The sequence below is a fragment of the Centruroides vittatus genome, unplaced genomic scaffold (assembly GCF_030686945.1).
Source record: "Centruroides vittatus isolate TY-2023 unplaced genomic scaffold, ASM3068694v2 contig_950, whole genome shotgun sequence".
Lineage (NCBI taxonomy): Eukaryota > Metazoa > Arthropoda > Arachnida > Scorpiones > Buthidae > Centruroides > Centruroides vittatus.
In genome coordinates this window covers 113,122-129,218 of record NW_027122629.1, presented here as the reverse complement: position 1 = coordinate 129,218, position 16,097 = coordinate 113,122, and the positions used below count along the sequence as shown (strand labels likewise).

The 16,097-nt window shown below is 30.0% G+C and overlaps 1 protein-coding gene across 2 annotated transcripts in view; it reads right to left on the bottom strand.

Moving 5' to 3' along the window:
- Positions 1 to 16,097, bottom strand: part of gig (tuberin) — an 83,642-nt gene that overhangs the window by 22,581 nt on the left and 44,964 nt on the right. For both annotated transcript variants that reach the window (XM_067282278.1, XM_067282279.1), the window contains exons 20-27: positions 15,364 to 15,467; positions 11,150 to 11,288; positions 8,263 to 8,385; positions 7,136 to 7,276; positions 6,677 to 6,866; positions 1,354 to 1,444; positions 1,170 to 1,272; positions 582 to 703 (exon numbers count right to left, since the gene is read on the bottom strand). In XM_067282278.1, the coding sequence (XP_067138379.1) occupies positions 582 to 703; positions 1,170 to 1,272; positions 1,354 to 1,444; positions 6,677 to 6,866; positions 7,136 to 7,276; positions 8,263 to 8,385; positions 11,150 to 11,288; positions 15,364 to 15,467 (1,013 nt within the window). The remainder of the gene's footprint in view (positions 1 to 581; positions 704 to 1,169; positions 1,273 to 1,353; positions 1,445 to 6,676; positions 6,867 to 7,135; positions 7,277 to 8,262; positions 8,386 to 11,149; positions 11,289 to 15,363; positions 15,468 to 16,097) is intronic.

Below are 16,097 nucleotides of genomic sequence, written 5' to 3'. Positions count from 1 at the left end.
CCAAAAGTTAGGTACAAACATCATTACTTTTTGACATAATCACTGTGAAGATTGAGGCATTTGTCATATCTGTTCAGTTCCTTTGCTGCTCGTAGCCGTGTTTTCAGTTCAGGAAAGAGGTGGAAGTCTTTACACATTAAAAAGTTCCAAACTGAGTGAAAGTCTGAAAGGTGGAAGTCTTCACCACCTTTAAACACCCAGCATATAATCCCGATTTAGAACCAAGTGACTTCCACCTCTTTCTTGAAAGAAAAAGTGGTAGAAGGGCAAAGGTTCAAGACTAATGACAATCTTCAAAAAAAGCGTTAGGGCCCATCTCAAGTCATTGGTGGCATCATTCTATGACAAGGGGATGAAAAAGCTCATCCACAGATATGACAAATGCCTCAATCTTCACAGTGATTATGTCAAAAAGTAACCAAGTTTGTACCTAACTTTTGGTAATAAATTCATTTTGTTATTTACACTTGCCTTTGTTTTATGGACAGACCATCGGAGCTTGAAAAGAACAGCCTATGATAAAATTTATATATATATAAGATATTTTATATAATAGAATATTAAAAATATATTTATATTACTTAGTTTCATTCTGACTATTAATACTGCTACTTCTTTTCTTATCAATAGATTCTTCATTATTAAAATTTTGAAATAAACTAGAATTCTCTTCAACAGGTGGAAACATATTAGCTCTTAAGCCCTAGATTCACGAATAAAAATAATAAACCATAAAAATTAGAATATTTTATAAATATACATAATTGCGAGTAAAAAAGCAAATACTATTTGAAGTTCATCTTTATATTATAATTTACTAAACACAAGAGAAAAATTAATTAAAATGACACTTCGAAGATTAGGAAATATCAATTCCAAAAGTTATTTAAAAAATGAATTATTAATAAATGTTATTTAAATGATTTATGAATGTAATTAATGTTTTTGAATAGATCAACCAAAGAAATTAATAAATTTATCACAGAGAATTGTATATATGACAATTCTTTTAGAACAACGAACAAAATTTATTACCTAATTTGCTTAAGTTTTTTTTTTAGAAAACAACAATGTACACTATTGTAAATTATGATGCTTCAAACAATGTTAAACTTTTTGACTCACATTACATTTATAAGTAAGACATTTTTAAATATTAAAACATAAACCTTTGTTATAAAACTTGCAAAATCTCTCCGGAATGGTATTCGGCATTTTAAAAACCACATGGCTATAACCCTATGAGCTAATGCCACAGTGTATTGATCAAATCTGAAATAAACATTTGTTTATCAGAATGTTAAAAATTTCATTTTCTTGTTAAAAATATAAAAAAAAAATAATAAGGCTCACTTGGGATTAGTGTATGGTAAAGCTATAGCAAAGATGCTCATATACTGATCCTCTACAAAATTGACATACAACTGCGGCAATCTGATTAAAACTAACAAAAATAATTAAGTTATTAATCATATGCGACACATAAATAAACTTTAAAATTTATTTAAATTTTCAAACATTATCAATTAGTGATAAGATTATACAGGATATTTCAAACAATTAATGCATCTTCTTAACAATTCTTTATTTGAAAATCATAATAATATTATATTAACAAAACTAAATTAAAATTATGAATATTTTATTTGTATAGAATTTCAGAATGTTTCAATTTTTTAAAGATATTTATAACCATTATAATTTTTTTAACTTTAAAAATCATGTAGCCAATCTATTTTCTGAACCTAAAAGTTGTTTTCGGCTGTTTACTGTATTTACTCGAATATAAGACAATGTCACATATAAGACGAGGTGTGACTTTAAAGATCAAAATGAAGAAACTTAGATTTATTAATACAATTCTAATTTTATTTTGTTTAATCACAAATAAAATATCAAATCATGTAAATACACAGATTGTCCTGCAAAAATTACTGGCATTTTAAACTTTAAGGAAAAATCTTGTAAAATTGATAATATAATTTGTTCATGTAAAGCTGGACAATCGGGAACCTTTTTTCCAATTCTTAAGAGTAGAATTCACTCTTTGTCGATTACACTTACGAGTTTCTTCGAATTCTGATTTCAAATAATCGACTGTTTTCACGTGTGAATGAATTAAAACTTATATCGGACTCCCATGTAATTTTGGAATTCGATTCAAAAGCTTTGCTTTTCATATTGCTATTCATCTTTACTCCTGATAATACACAGGAATGATTCAAATGACCCAGATAAAATACTTTTGTTTTTAAACACCAGAAGGTGAGAATCTGATAAAAAATGTGAATCCACAGTTTAACAAAAATTATACAAAAATGAAAATAATCCTTCACTCGTGCGTATAGGATGACCTAGGTTTTTGAAGCACTGAAAAATAAATAAAAACCTCTAGTTATATGCAAGTTAATACAGCAATTAACATCTCTTTTTCAAATTTGTTTATAATAAATTGACACACTGCAGAAATACTCTCTTAAAAAACTCCACACACATTCAATAAAAGGTAAAAGCAATTTATAGAAAAAAATCCATAAAATCAATATAAATTATTATTGATTTTAAAAAATCTGAATGATGAATCAAGAATCTTTTAAGTTATCATCATTGTAAGGAGAATTAACAGTTTTAGCATATTGAGGTGGTGGAGAGGAGAACCTATAGAAAAAGATTGACTTTTCCAAATAAAATTATTTTTACTGTATGTGAAAATTGATAAATTATGAAGACTGTGTATTTTTGTGAATTTTAAATAAATTATTTTTTTAATATTTCATTAAGAGTTTTAGATTTTTATTTATTTATTGATAGCTAAACACCTTGGTTATCAATGTCATACATTGTTTTCTTGATCCATCTTATTGTAATTTTGTATTTGATAATCTTATTGTAATTCACAGCAGCATATAACCTGCTAAAACTGCTACAAATTAAACAAAACCTTCATAAGACCTATACCAACTGAACTGTAGTGGGAGCTAAAAACTTGACATTTACTGATATGCAGGTTAGAAGGTACGTATCTCAAATGTTCTGTTTTATCTATTTCCCTTCCATTAACAGTTCATTGTAGATGTAATTATAAAATAAAATGGAAGAAATGGAATATTTGAGATAGAAACTTCTAAATTGCATGTTTTGAAAATACAATTTTCAAAACATGCAATTTAGAAGGTTCTATCTCAAATATTTAACTTAAACAATAAACAAAACTATACTAACTAACACTATAAACAAAAAAATTTATTGTTTTCTTCATTTCTGTTTTGCTTATCAAATAATATTAATAAATTCTAAAATAAACCTGGAAGTGTTTATATCAATAACATTCAATGACAAGTTTAACAATCAATTATGCAGTTCATATTGCTGTAAAGAACTAACATAAGATAAAACTGACAATTGTTTCAAAATTGTTTTCTAAATTTCTGGTAATTCTGAGTACCAGAAACTTGTCAGCTTTCAAGATACAAGTGTAACTGTCTATACAGGATAATTTAAATGGTCTTTGACAAACTTTAAAGGTAGGTCAGGAATAGAAAAACAAACCAATTTTTACCTAGGAGTATATAGCTGCAAATGATACCCATGTGTTCTAGAGGGCATCGTTTAACAGAAATGGATTGTTGATATTGCAGGAGTATGATACATCGTTACAGTAATACTGAGATGGCAGACATGCACTTCGTTTGTGTGACAGTGGATGGAAATGGCACACAGTGCAATTGTATTGTAAACAGTTCCCAAACAGACATGTGCCCCATCATTAAATGCTTGCATGGCTGCATTAGAGATTGTGTAAAACGGAATCATTTGAAGTAAACAGCCATTGTGGTTGGGACTGAACAATGCGCACACATACCATGAAAGAAGAGGTCATACACCAAATCGAAAGCAATCCATGTACAAACACAGAAGTTATTTCACAGCACATTGGTGCACCTCAATCCAGCATTTAGTGAATATTACACAAAGAGTGGTTACACCCTTTTTACGTGCAATGGGTCCAGTCATTGGAACCAGGAGATTACCTCCAGCATATGGAATTTACACATTTGTTGTTGCAACAATATGCTGACAAGCTGGAATTTCCAGCATGGATTCTCTTCACCAATGAAACTAACTTCTCAATGTGAGGGTGCTGTTAATATTCATAATTTGCATATGTGGACACATGACAATCTGAGCTACATTCTCTCATGCTGTGCAACAGTTCACCAAAAAATGTTTGGCAGGCAGTGTTGTTCAGTCCGGATGTTCAGGAGTATCTGCAAAGCATCTTTTCTGTGCGATAGATTAGCAGGACCATGGTAGACCCATTGTCCCCCACTGATTTCTTTCTCTGGGGTTACCTGAGAGGCCTTGTCTACAAAACCTCCCATCACTGACGCTGACCTTGTTGCAAGAGTTTTGGCAGCTGCATACAAGAGGGCTGATGTTTTTGAAGATGTTCACCAATCCACGCACGGATGCTGTGAGTTATGTATTTCTCCTGGTGGAAAGAACTTTGAGCAGCTCCTCTATTACACATAAAGTATGTATACAAGTTATGTCTAATAAACCTGTTGTACACCTTATGTGCATTTCTCTATGCATGATTTTTCCTGTATTTCTAGCAACCCCTGCCCTAGCAAAGTAGTGTTTGCAGTTATATGTTCCTAGGTAAAAATGATTTATTTTGTATTCTTAATCTATCTTTAAAGTTTGTCTAAGACCTTCTGAATCATCCTGTATTTCAATCAATAATAGTTCTATTGTGTTAAAATTTATTCTGTCTGATTGAAAACAAGTAGGAGTATCTAAATCCACAGAAAATGAACAGAAGAGGATTTAAAGTGTCCTTTTATACTGTTATTTCCTAACAATTACAGATTGCTTACATTTGTCAGCCCTATTAAAATGAGAGTTTAATATTTGTTATTTCATTTCTTTTTGTTTCTATTTTTCTTGGCTGCATTTTTTTATGATTCCACTGTAAAATGAAACATGTATACATGTCTTTCAATGGTTTCAGGAAAAATTGTAAATGACACATAAACACAGGTATACTTGTATGATATGGCACTTCTACAACAAAGTTCCGGTCTAACAAGGTTCAAAAATTGGGGATATCCCCATACAGCACAGTTTCTGGTTTCACCCTAACACAGTTTGGAAATCCTCCATGCAAAATTTCACAATTTTTAAGTTATTCAATATTAACAAGTGCAGTTTACAGGAATGATGTGGATTATCTGCCCATATCATTCCATAATCTAAAAACATTTTCAAATTGATTTTTAAAGATACAGAACTCAAATACAGAACTTATCTACACAATATTATGGTAATCTATTATTATTATTCATAGAACATATTACTGTTTGATTATAAAAATATTACTTGTGTAAAAGCTTTCCTCATAACAATTGGTATAAATGAAAATTTAACAAATTGTTTCCAATTAGTAAATTCATCTAAGAACTATTCATAGAGAAAATAACTGAAAAAACTTAATCTGCAAACAATATATTTGGCATTAGATTAAAATAGATACATTAAGAAGGTAAATTTAACTAGATTATTTTAAGTTTAAAAAAATTTTGTTATGGAAGGTATTAAAAGTTTAATTTTTGTAAATGCATCTGAATATGATAAATACAGTAGAGAGTCGTTTATCCGAACACTGGTTATCCGAAACATCGGTTATCCAAACACTTTCCAGTCGGACTGTGTCGTGCTGAATCAAACTTTTTTGATACTAGATTAACTTCTAATGTATAATTTTTGTTTTTATATATTTCAATATATTTATTTTGTTTGTACAAAATAAAGAAATAATTTTTAACGATACAATAGCCTCGATTATTATTATAAAAATTTTCGTTAGGCTTAAAATCGACGAAAATTCAACACGAAGCGACACGCAACGGAGAAAAATTTGAACATCGGACAGATTAATGTATTTTTTCGTACATAATCAGTTATCCGAACAACCCCAGTTCCCAATTGATTCGAATAAACGACTCTCTACTGTGACTAGTTTATCAGCTAACATGTTAAAATATTAACAAATTTAACCAGAAAACATATCAAATATAAATTAATAAAGGTTTGTAATCTACACAATTTTCTTTCAGAATGATTTTTTCTTATTTTACTATTCATAACTTTAAATACAATATAATAATTATATTTTAAATGCTAGATAAATTTATTTAAAAAAGAATATGATTCAAGTTTACTCAAAACATATCACATATTGCTTGATATATATAAATTAAAATACCGATTATTATTATTTTGTTAATTAATTAAACTTACATGAATAATATTCAGGGTAAAAAAATTTTTAATTTACACTAATAGTTAAAAGCATGCATAAAAGAAATATATTGCAGCTAATTTAAAGAAATTACAATTTTCATTCTATTTATTATGGTTAATAATTAGCATAATATTCATAGTGTAATATTTTTGTCTAAGTTAATTAAAAAATGGTTAAAGATCAGTTTATTTATATAAATATTTATAATATGTAATTTATTCATATGATACTTCAATTATTTTATATACTACATACAAAAAAAAAATACTAATTTGAAATATTAATTGAATTGATAGGTTATTTATTATCAATTGTTACTTAAAATTAACTTTAAAAAATGTTTTATAAGTTCATAATGAACAAGCTTACTTGATAAAAATTCAAGAACAGGAACAGCTATGGAAACAGTTGCAGAAATTTTGGACAGACTGAGTAAAACACCAGGTAAAAGCTTACACATTGTTTCTTGCATTTCTAATGTACATTGAATGAGGGCTGTTATTGAATTTCTTGCACATTTAGTTACCAAAACAGATTGCAAACAATTAATCATTAATCTCTGTAAATTAAAAGTTTGTAAATCACTTTTAAAAATATTTATTGTTCAAATATTAAACATCATCATCTCTAAATCCAATTTACCGTATACTTAATTCAAATCAAATGATCTGCCAAATTATCAGGCTTTATAATAGCGCAATAATTTTGCAGATTGCTTGGTTTGAAGTTCAAATATTAATTAATAAAAATTCTACAAATATAAATAAATTTTAATTAAATAATACAGAGTTAAATAACTAATAAAAATTACTGTTTCTTATTTCTTACTTGAATGTGAAGTGCCATTTCATTATGATAGGCAGCTAAAGCAGCTATAACAGGCAATACACAGGACTGAAAATCAGCACGAGTTAAACGTGGTGGGGTATTTCTTAAACTTTCAGGTAAGCAAAGATTTCGATCACTAATCTGTAAAAAATTTCCAATTTTATTGCTATAAAGAAATTCTTTATGAAAAGTAACATAAGAAAAGACAATTAACTCTTCACACACATCCTCAAGAAACAGGCTTCAGAACTAAAGCACTTATTCTCAATCATAATTATAGTCAATAAGGAAAACAGTTTTAAAAAATTTATTCTATTCTTAACTAAATTTTAACCTATCTACAATAAATAAATATTATAACTTCATTTTGTGCAGGTTTGTTTAGTACTTTATTTTTAAAAATGCATCTTGAGTATTAGCCAGAATAAAGCTGTAAATAAAATATTCTATATAGCAGGGGTGGCCAACTTTTGTGCACATAAGATCTACTTTTTATCGTAAAAATGTGTCGCGATCGACTTGTCATAGGCATAGTCTAAGTGGGGAGGGGGAAGTGTGAAATACATACTATGTTTATACACTGTTTCAGTACGAAGTGCACTCACTGGTTATGAGTCGAGTCATAACTGCATGCATACAGTTGCGTTCAGTTACAAATATAATACATTAAGTCAAGACATCGCTAGAAATTGACCAAAATTGGCTTGGCGATTGACTTGTTAGCCACTCCTGCTATATAGCGCACAAAAAATATAATTACTATCTAAAAAATTGTGTTTTATATCTAACATTTCTATTTCAATATTAGTTGAATAGTTTAAAATATAATTCAAGATTGAAATTGAAATAAAATTTTAGGATTATTTGAGCATTTTTAATATTTACTCAAATGATTCCACATCAATTTAAAAAAGACACTCTTATCTTGTGTACTGAAGAAATAAACTAAAATTTGATAAATTATTTAAGTTAATATTTTGTAAATGAAGAACTAATTTAAATTAGTGATTCAATCGTCACTATTCTAAAAATTAAAAACAGTAATTTATTTGTAAATTATTAATTTATATTTTTATAATTTCCTACTCAAAAATTACACATTATATATAGATATATAACATTCTTACCATTGCACATAAATTACTACAAAGAGCATTGACACTATTAAGACCTCCTATTACAGCTGCTTTGTTTTGTAGCAATTCAGGTAATTTTTGTAACACCAATTCTAAAACTGTCCAATCTTTTTCCTGAATAAATATTACATAAAACAAATTTTATTTTAAAATAATATAAAAATTATTATACATTACTTTTATTGGCATATATATTTGCACATTTTTTCATACAAATTAATATTTATATAAAAAATATGCGCATGACATGCCAATAAACATAGCAAAGCATGCAGTTCATAAAGTATAATTATTTAAATTATATGACCATTTGATTGAAGAATTCAGCAGTTGATGACGTTCTATGTGACAGAAGTATGAATTTAATCATAGGCTTGATTGTTTGTTTGTTTTGTTAGTTATGGCAATGCAACACTTGGGCGATCTGCCTAGAGGGATGCCTTCTGGGAGGTCTTTTTAAGGGTAACTGGCCCTTATTTAGACATTAAAGATTTGGAAAAAACCTGGAAAACTCCACATAGCCAGCCCATCCTGGCAAGGTGCAAACCCACAACTGAACTATCAGAATTCAGGAAATGGAACCACTTGGCTACTGGTGGGCCCGTAGGCTTGATCCAGAAGATTTATAAACCAGTTGATAACAGATTTTGGAAAAATTATTCATTAATAAATTTTATACTTTACATATATACTAGAATCTACCTCCTTATTTTTGTCAAAGTGATTTTTCAGAAAATCTGAAGAATCAATGTCTAGTAAAGAACTTACAAAAGATTATAAAGGCATATACCACAAATCAATAAGAAATCTGTTAGGATGAACTGAATGTTAATAAATACATATATAATAACAAATGCATAAATGAACAAGTTTTAACTAAAAATTGCGTACTTTCAGTTGTGACATTGTAACCTTTGTAAAGAATACTTAGAAATTGAATAAAAGAAAGTTTTTTAAATTCAAAAGCATATTCTTTTTACAAGGTGATAGAATTTACACAAAATGAATAAATAGGAAAACAAGAAACAAAATTTTTTACATACAAACAAATAGAAATAAAAATAAAAATGGGTATTACAAAGTATCCCATTTTTATTTTTATTTGTTTATTTGTATGTAAAAAGCAAACATAAAATATATAAAAAATGGTTAGTAACAGATACATGTATGAATTTTATGAGTTAGCCCACTCAGTATAAACAATCAGTTGCAAATGTGTAGCCAACTTTCAGAGAAGGATGAAGTAGGGGCATTAACTGGCTGCAATTTGTGAATAAAGATAGATCCCAAAAAAAAAAGGTTTTATTAACATTTCTAGCAAACAATAAGCATTGCACATTGTTCCAGATAGATGTGTAATGCTCCTGAACTGTAAGTTTATCAGGTTTGGTAATAGGCCTGTTTTGGTTGATAGATGTTATACAGTATGTTCCTTCAAACAAGCTTTGTGCATTCTAGTTGTGGCCCACATGTAGAGTACTGTGAAATCTGGAAGTTAAGAACCTAGAATTTCTAAATTATTTCACTCCAGTTATAAACGACTTAATCAACAACATTCCATACCCGGGAAATTGTTGACCCTCGAATGGCAATGATTGTCCCCTAACTGTCAACAAGCCGTTATTCCTTCAGAGCAGGTAGATCATCTTGCACGATGGTTTATAGTTAGCGTCCGAACTAGTCGTTTATTTAATATCCCGGGAACACCTATGGCCCTAATAGCGATTCGTTTTCGATCACGTGACATGTTTTCCCATCCAAAACTTATAAAAGACGCTTCCTTCCCCCCCTAAAGGGCTCTCCGATTGTCTCTCCAGTACGAATCACACGGTATCGTCGACCAAGCCCGAAGTCTCTACGTTGCCCAGTGCCACTGACCCGCCTCGAGTTTTTAAGGTTCTACGTGCCAGCGGCCATTATTTTGACTCTCCGTCATCTCGAAGATTTCTATCACTTCGAAGTGAATATTTACCTAAGGGACCTTCGCTGGACTCCGACTATTACGCTATTTATAGAGGTACGAACCAATATTTGTAAACTCTCTCTCTCTCGGCCCCTTTTGTGTATATGAGAGTAGACGTATAGTTTTGTTCGTTTCGATTTTAATAAATCTTGTTTTGTTATAAAATGGTGTCTTTCTTGACTGTCGGCTTCGCCTTATCGTCGACCCCATCCTTCCTCCTCCTCCACTCGCGTAACGCGTAACGCGCCGTCGACGTAACAGCCATCCTGGACACGTGAGTCGCCGGAAAAGGAGGTACGACAAACTCTTACCTCCCCGGGTTCTCACACATTGGTGACAATCGAGAGGGATTCCGACTTATTCGGCACCCCCCGATTTCACAGTACTATTGGGTTATAAAGTATCAAATAATCAATTTTTATTTTTTATTTTTAATTTTATTTATTTATTTGTAACTAAAAAAACTTTGTTACTTGTTTTTCCTATTTATTAACTTCGTGTAAATTCTACCTCCTCTGTAAAAAGTGCATGCTTTTAAATTTAAAAAGCTTATTTTACTCAGCTTTTAAGCATTCTTAACAAAAGTTGTAATATCACAACTGAAAATACTCAAAATTTATTAATAATTAAAATTTGTTAACTCATTCAATTTTTTTCCTCACTTGTGTATATTTATTAACAGTTTCTCTCATCCAATTTCTTATCGGGTAAAGAAATAATTTTTCTAAACTCTACTTTTTAAATTTACATTTGAGTTTTTTGTTATTAAATGGTCATACTGTACATTATAAATTTTGTAGTCTAAACTTTGAATGGTAATCTCTTCTTATAGTTTAAACAAATCAGATCTATTTTTTGTTATTTTAAAATATTAGCAAAAAGTTTACATTAAGTAATTAATAAAAAATTACTTACTTGTTTCAAGCAAGTTATTATCACTTGAAATGCTTCGCTCAAATCTAAATAAGAAAATGAAAGGGTGGAAAAGGAACTCGATTTTGTAGACAAAAGAGGAGAACTAATACTTTCGTTTGCAAGATCAAGTTGTTGATCCCTAAAATCAAATTTTTTAAGACAAACATAAAATTTTATGTAATGTTGCTATTACATTAATTTTATATAATATATATATTATTAATATATTAATATATAAAAATTACATACTGTACATATAGAAATAATATTGCATATGTTGTCTTGATAAAAAAACACAAACATACAATAATAATATAGATGATTCATTCTAACTAGCATATCTTTTATAATAATTTTTTTTAAAAATAGTTATTCAATAAAATACAGGAAAATCCCAGTCATTGTTATTTTGATTAACATGGCTTGAGTTATTGCGGGTACTGATTTGATGTCAAAATCTCAATTATTGCTCTAAAAATTCGAGTTATTGCAGTTTTGCACCAAATGGAAGTTTTCATTTAGTCTTTTTTAGATCAAATCATGAAATATTAGGTTATACTATGATTGATACTCATGCCAAATATTGTATAGCAGAATGTGAGCACTGGCAAATATTGAATTAAACACCATTAGCTTGACGGTATGTACTGCTAGTTTTTTGCATGCTAAGTTCACACGTGTTTAACACGGTAAGAAAATCCCTATTTCCAAGTACAATGCTATGTAATAAGAGGAAAGTTTCTGTAGTCCAATCGTTGCCATACCTTGGACCCTTTTCGATATGCATTTGCCATACTTTTAGGCAGCATAACCTTCTCCTGCCCCTATCCCTACTACTGAGTTTATGCAGGCTCATCTGCAACAATTGGGACAAATTCTCCACCTTTGAGAAATTGGGAGTCTATGTTGTACCACTGGAGAATCTTGCAACGGGAATGAATATGGAGTACCAGTACATTGGGGCCATAACAAGAATGCCAGCTAGCCACCTAGCAGAACACCATGATGATATAGTCAAGAGAAGGCACACCACAGAACTTTCAAAAAAAAAAAAATGTTCAAGCAGGTTACAACCGGTTATGGACCCAAGCAACAATGCTCAGATGCTGCAATAATCAAAAACTCATCTTTATATGGGAATCCCTTCTCACAGCAACCTCAGAGGCATGCAACACTCCCACTCTCGACCTGCCCAATAAATGGGTCACGTTGTATAAGTGGTTAAACAATGATTCTCATCCACCCTCACATTGCTAACGTGGGTCTGCATCCAGGCATGTGCCACTTCAAAACATATGTATAACATTGCATGCACAGCTTCGAACATGCTCGAAAAATTAGTGGCTTGTTCTTAATGGTTTTATCAAAAGTTTTAATTTGAATAATATGTGCTCTATTCTTCTTCCTCAGAATATTTCTGTTCAATCTTTTAAAAATCTTTATTCGCCTGATGACGATAATTATAAAGTCGTCGAAAGTACTTGAGATAAAAAGCACTAATAATGCCAAACTCGGTGAACTCTCCGTCCTGCTAAATATTAGGTTCTTGGTTTTTTTTTAACAATTTTACAATATAATATATTTTGATATTCAATTCATTTTTTACTTAATGCATGCAAAATCACAAACATCTTTTTTTGCAATCATTCCAAGACAATGGAAAATTTCAACAATTCTTATTTGCATTACATTGAGATTTATTGTAATTTCTCAAGCATTTGACAATTTTTGCAATTTCTGCTGTAAGGTATGGAATCGCCAAGACGCACGATTCCCACCTGTTTGTTATAACGAACTTTCATAACGGAAAAGTCGTTAGGATCGGCCGGTAGAAACGACCGTTAGGAACTTCCGTGGGAAGAACCGTTAAGTTTCAAATCGTCGACCATCGGACGATTGGCCGGCGGGAAGTGACCATTGGCGGCCGTTGCGGGAACATTCAAATTTGATTGGAGCAGGGTTCGAACGCCGTCGACTATTTAAGCTCGTATCGAAGTTCGTATCGGGATCGGCTGGCATCGGATCGGATCGGATCAAGGGAGATCGTCGTTATCGAGGTGCTAACTAACTCTCTCGTTGGAAGTTACGTGTTTGTGTACGAACTTGTTCCTGACTCGGAAGTTTTGTTAATTACAAGTCTGTTTGTTCGTAAGGAGTTCTTTCGACGAATTTGTACGGGAATAGTCGGTTGTTGTTCAGACTAGTGTTTGTGCCTAATTAATTGTAACTCTAATTTGGATTATTTTGTACATTTACTGTAAATATAAAATTTGTGTTTTTCGTCAAACCGACTGAGTGGTTATTTTGAACATTACTTCTGCCATTTCTTCATTGACAGCCTTTGACCAGGAAATTTTGCTCTAAGCAGTACCAAATGTGCTGGACATTCACTCAAAACATTTTTAATCACTTAGAGCAAAATTTCCTAATTGAGATTAAATTTGAACTAGCAACATCATAAAAGAGTGCAATTCATTTTTCTACATAAATTTTGAATTTATCATTTTGTTAATTTTAAATAATGTTCCTGGTCACCCAACAAAATCTAATAATTTGAGTCAAAACATTAAAGTCATTTTTTTTTATTGTCTAATACAACTCCATTATTCCAGCATGTGGACCAGGGAAAGGATTTTAGCATTTAAAGAATATTACATATATAAGACTTTTAGCCAGGCAATTGAAAAGAAAAAAACAGGAGAATCTTTGATATAATTTTAGGAAAATTTTACCATAAAAAATGCTCTTCAAAAACCTCAATGAAAAGTGGAGAGAAGTTATAATAATTAACATTAACGAAAACTTATTCCTGAATGTGCATTCAACTCAAAGATTAACAGTACCATAGAAGAAATTATAATTATGTAATTTGTACTAGATCTATGATTAACTAAAATAGAAGACAACATTCAAGAATTGCTCCATTCCCATGGTAATGACTGTAGGGTCGCTATCACAGGAATGAAGAACTTATTATCTGGTTGCATAACTGACATATGAAGCTCAGTAATGGCATTGCAGATAATGAAGTTAAAACAGCAACAAAGAAATTCACATTGAAATGTTTCATGTCTGTGAATTTCTTAAGTAAAACATAAAATTTTCAATGAAAGTGAATTAAGAAATAGAAAATTCTATTCACTTTTACCAAATCATATACCAAAAGAAAACATTTTTAAAGCAAAAAAATCTTCTACATTATTTTTATGAAAAATAATCCACATCCTTAATAATAATGTTTTGAAACCTAAAGCTGCATTTATTTTATAATTTCCTTCCTTTAACATACATACATAAATACAGGTATACCTCGACTTACGTCGGTAATTGGTTCCAGGAGAGGCGGCGTAAGTCGAATTTACTTGTGTAGTTACGACGTAAGTCGAAACTACAACTTACGTCGTAACTAAACGCCAATAATGAGCACTTAAAGACCGCTAAATAAGACGACAACACAGATGTTTTCGTGTTTCCTTTTCTAGGATTTATGATGATTATATTAACAGTTACTGTAAATGTACATATTTTAATATGATTTTATGTGCTTTCAACGCTTTTCTAGTGATATTACGACTTCAATGTTTATGGCGAACGGATTTAAAGTCGAATAAACTGACTTAAACTTGATTTTTATTTTTCCATATACTTTTTTGACAAATGACGTAAAATCGGGAACGACATAACTCGAGAGGGACGTTTAAGTCGAGGTATACCTGTATCTAGCATAATTTTTAATACTTTAGCTGCAGATTGCACATTTTTGGGCTGATTTTCATTTGATTACTTTGAACTTAATTCCAAATCATAATCTAAATACCTGTATTTACAGCCCAATTTGTCAATGCTGGTTTTCAATGTGACACAAGTTTTAATCATAAATTTGGAAGTTCTTGGCAACAATCTCTTAATTTCTATATATTATTCTTCTTGATTATCACAATTCCAATTATTGGAATTTTTCCTGGCAACATTAATCAAAATAAGTGGGTTTCTTTCTGTGTAGACGTAAAACTTTTAAATAATTGTAAAAATTTTTAATTCAATAGATCAAGAAATTCATATTTCAGACTACTTTAATTGTTTTATCTGGATCTTCAGTATAAAATTTATTAAGCTTTTCAATTAAAAATTAACTCATTCAAAATTTAATTTACAAAAATACCATTATTTTGAAAATATTTAATTAAATAAAATGAATTACTTTAATAACTCACTTTAATGCACACAGAAGATACGCACTGAACTCTATTTTATTGTCATTTGCTATACCAAGTTGTCTACGTGAACTGACGCGAAGTTTGAGCAAAAATTCTAATATCTGAAATTTTATACAATTGGCAATTAAAGACTTATTATTGTTATTAAAATCATGAAATTAAAAATATATCCATCCAACACTCATTAATTTTTTCAATGTAAACTTCATTTATTATTATTTTTGAATCGGTACATTTTGGATTTGATATGAACTATGGACTAGATAGATTCATTACAGTCAAACTTCGTTAATTTGAATTTTTGAATAATTCAAATTCTACAAATTCTCCTTGAATTTCCTATTGATGCAATTTAAAAATTACCTGTTTAATTCAAAATTTTTTGATAATTTGAAGATATCCTCATATTTCAGGAATTACTAGTGTTTATAAATTTGAAGCTGGAGTAGTTTATTTCACACTGAGTAAATAGCAAAAAGCAAACAATGAATGCAAATCTGGTCTAGACTGCATAAAATGGAAAGCAATTGCGAATTTTGAGCAGTCAATAATTTACAAGCAAGAGAGAAACGTCATCAGTAAAAACACACTTCCCACATTGTTTTTAACCACTATTGCATATTTGTTACAAAAACCAAAAGACATGTTAAAAAGAAAATGATGTTGGGTGAGAAAAATGTTTAAAAAGTGAGAATTGCAAGGATATCACATTAAAAAACTTAATCAAACAC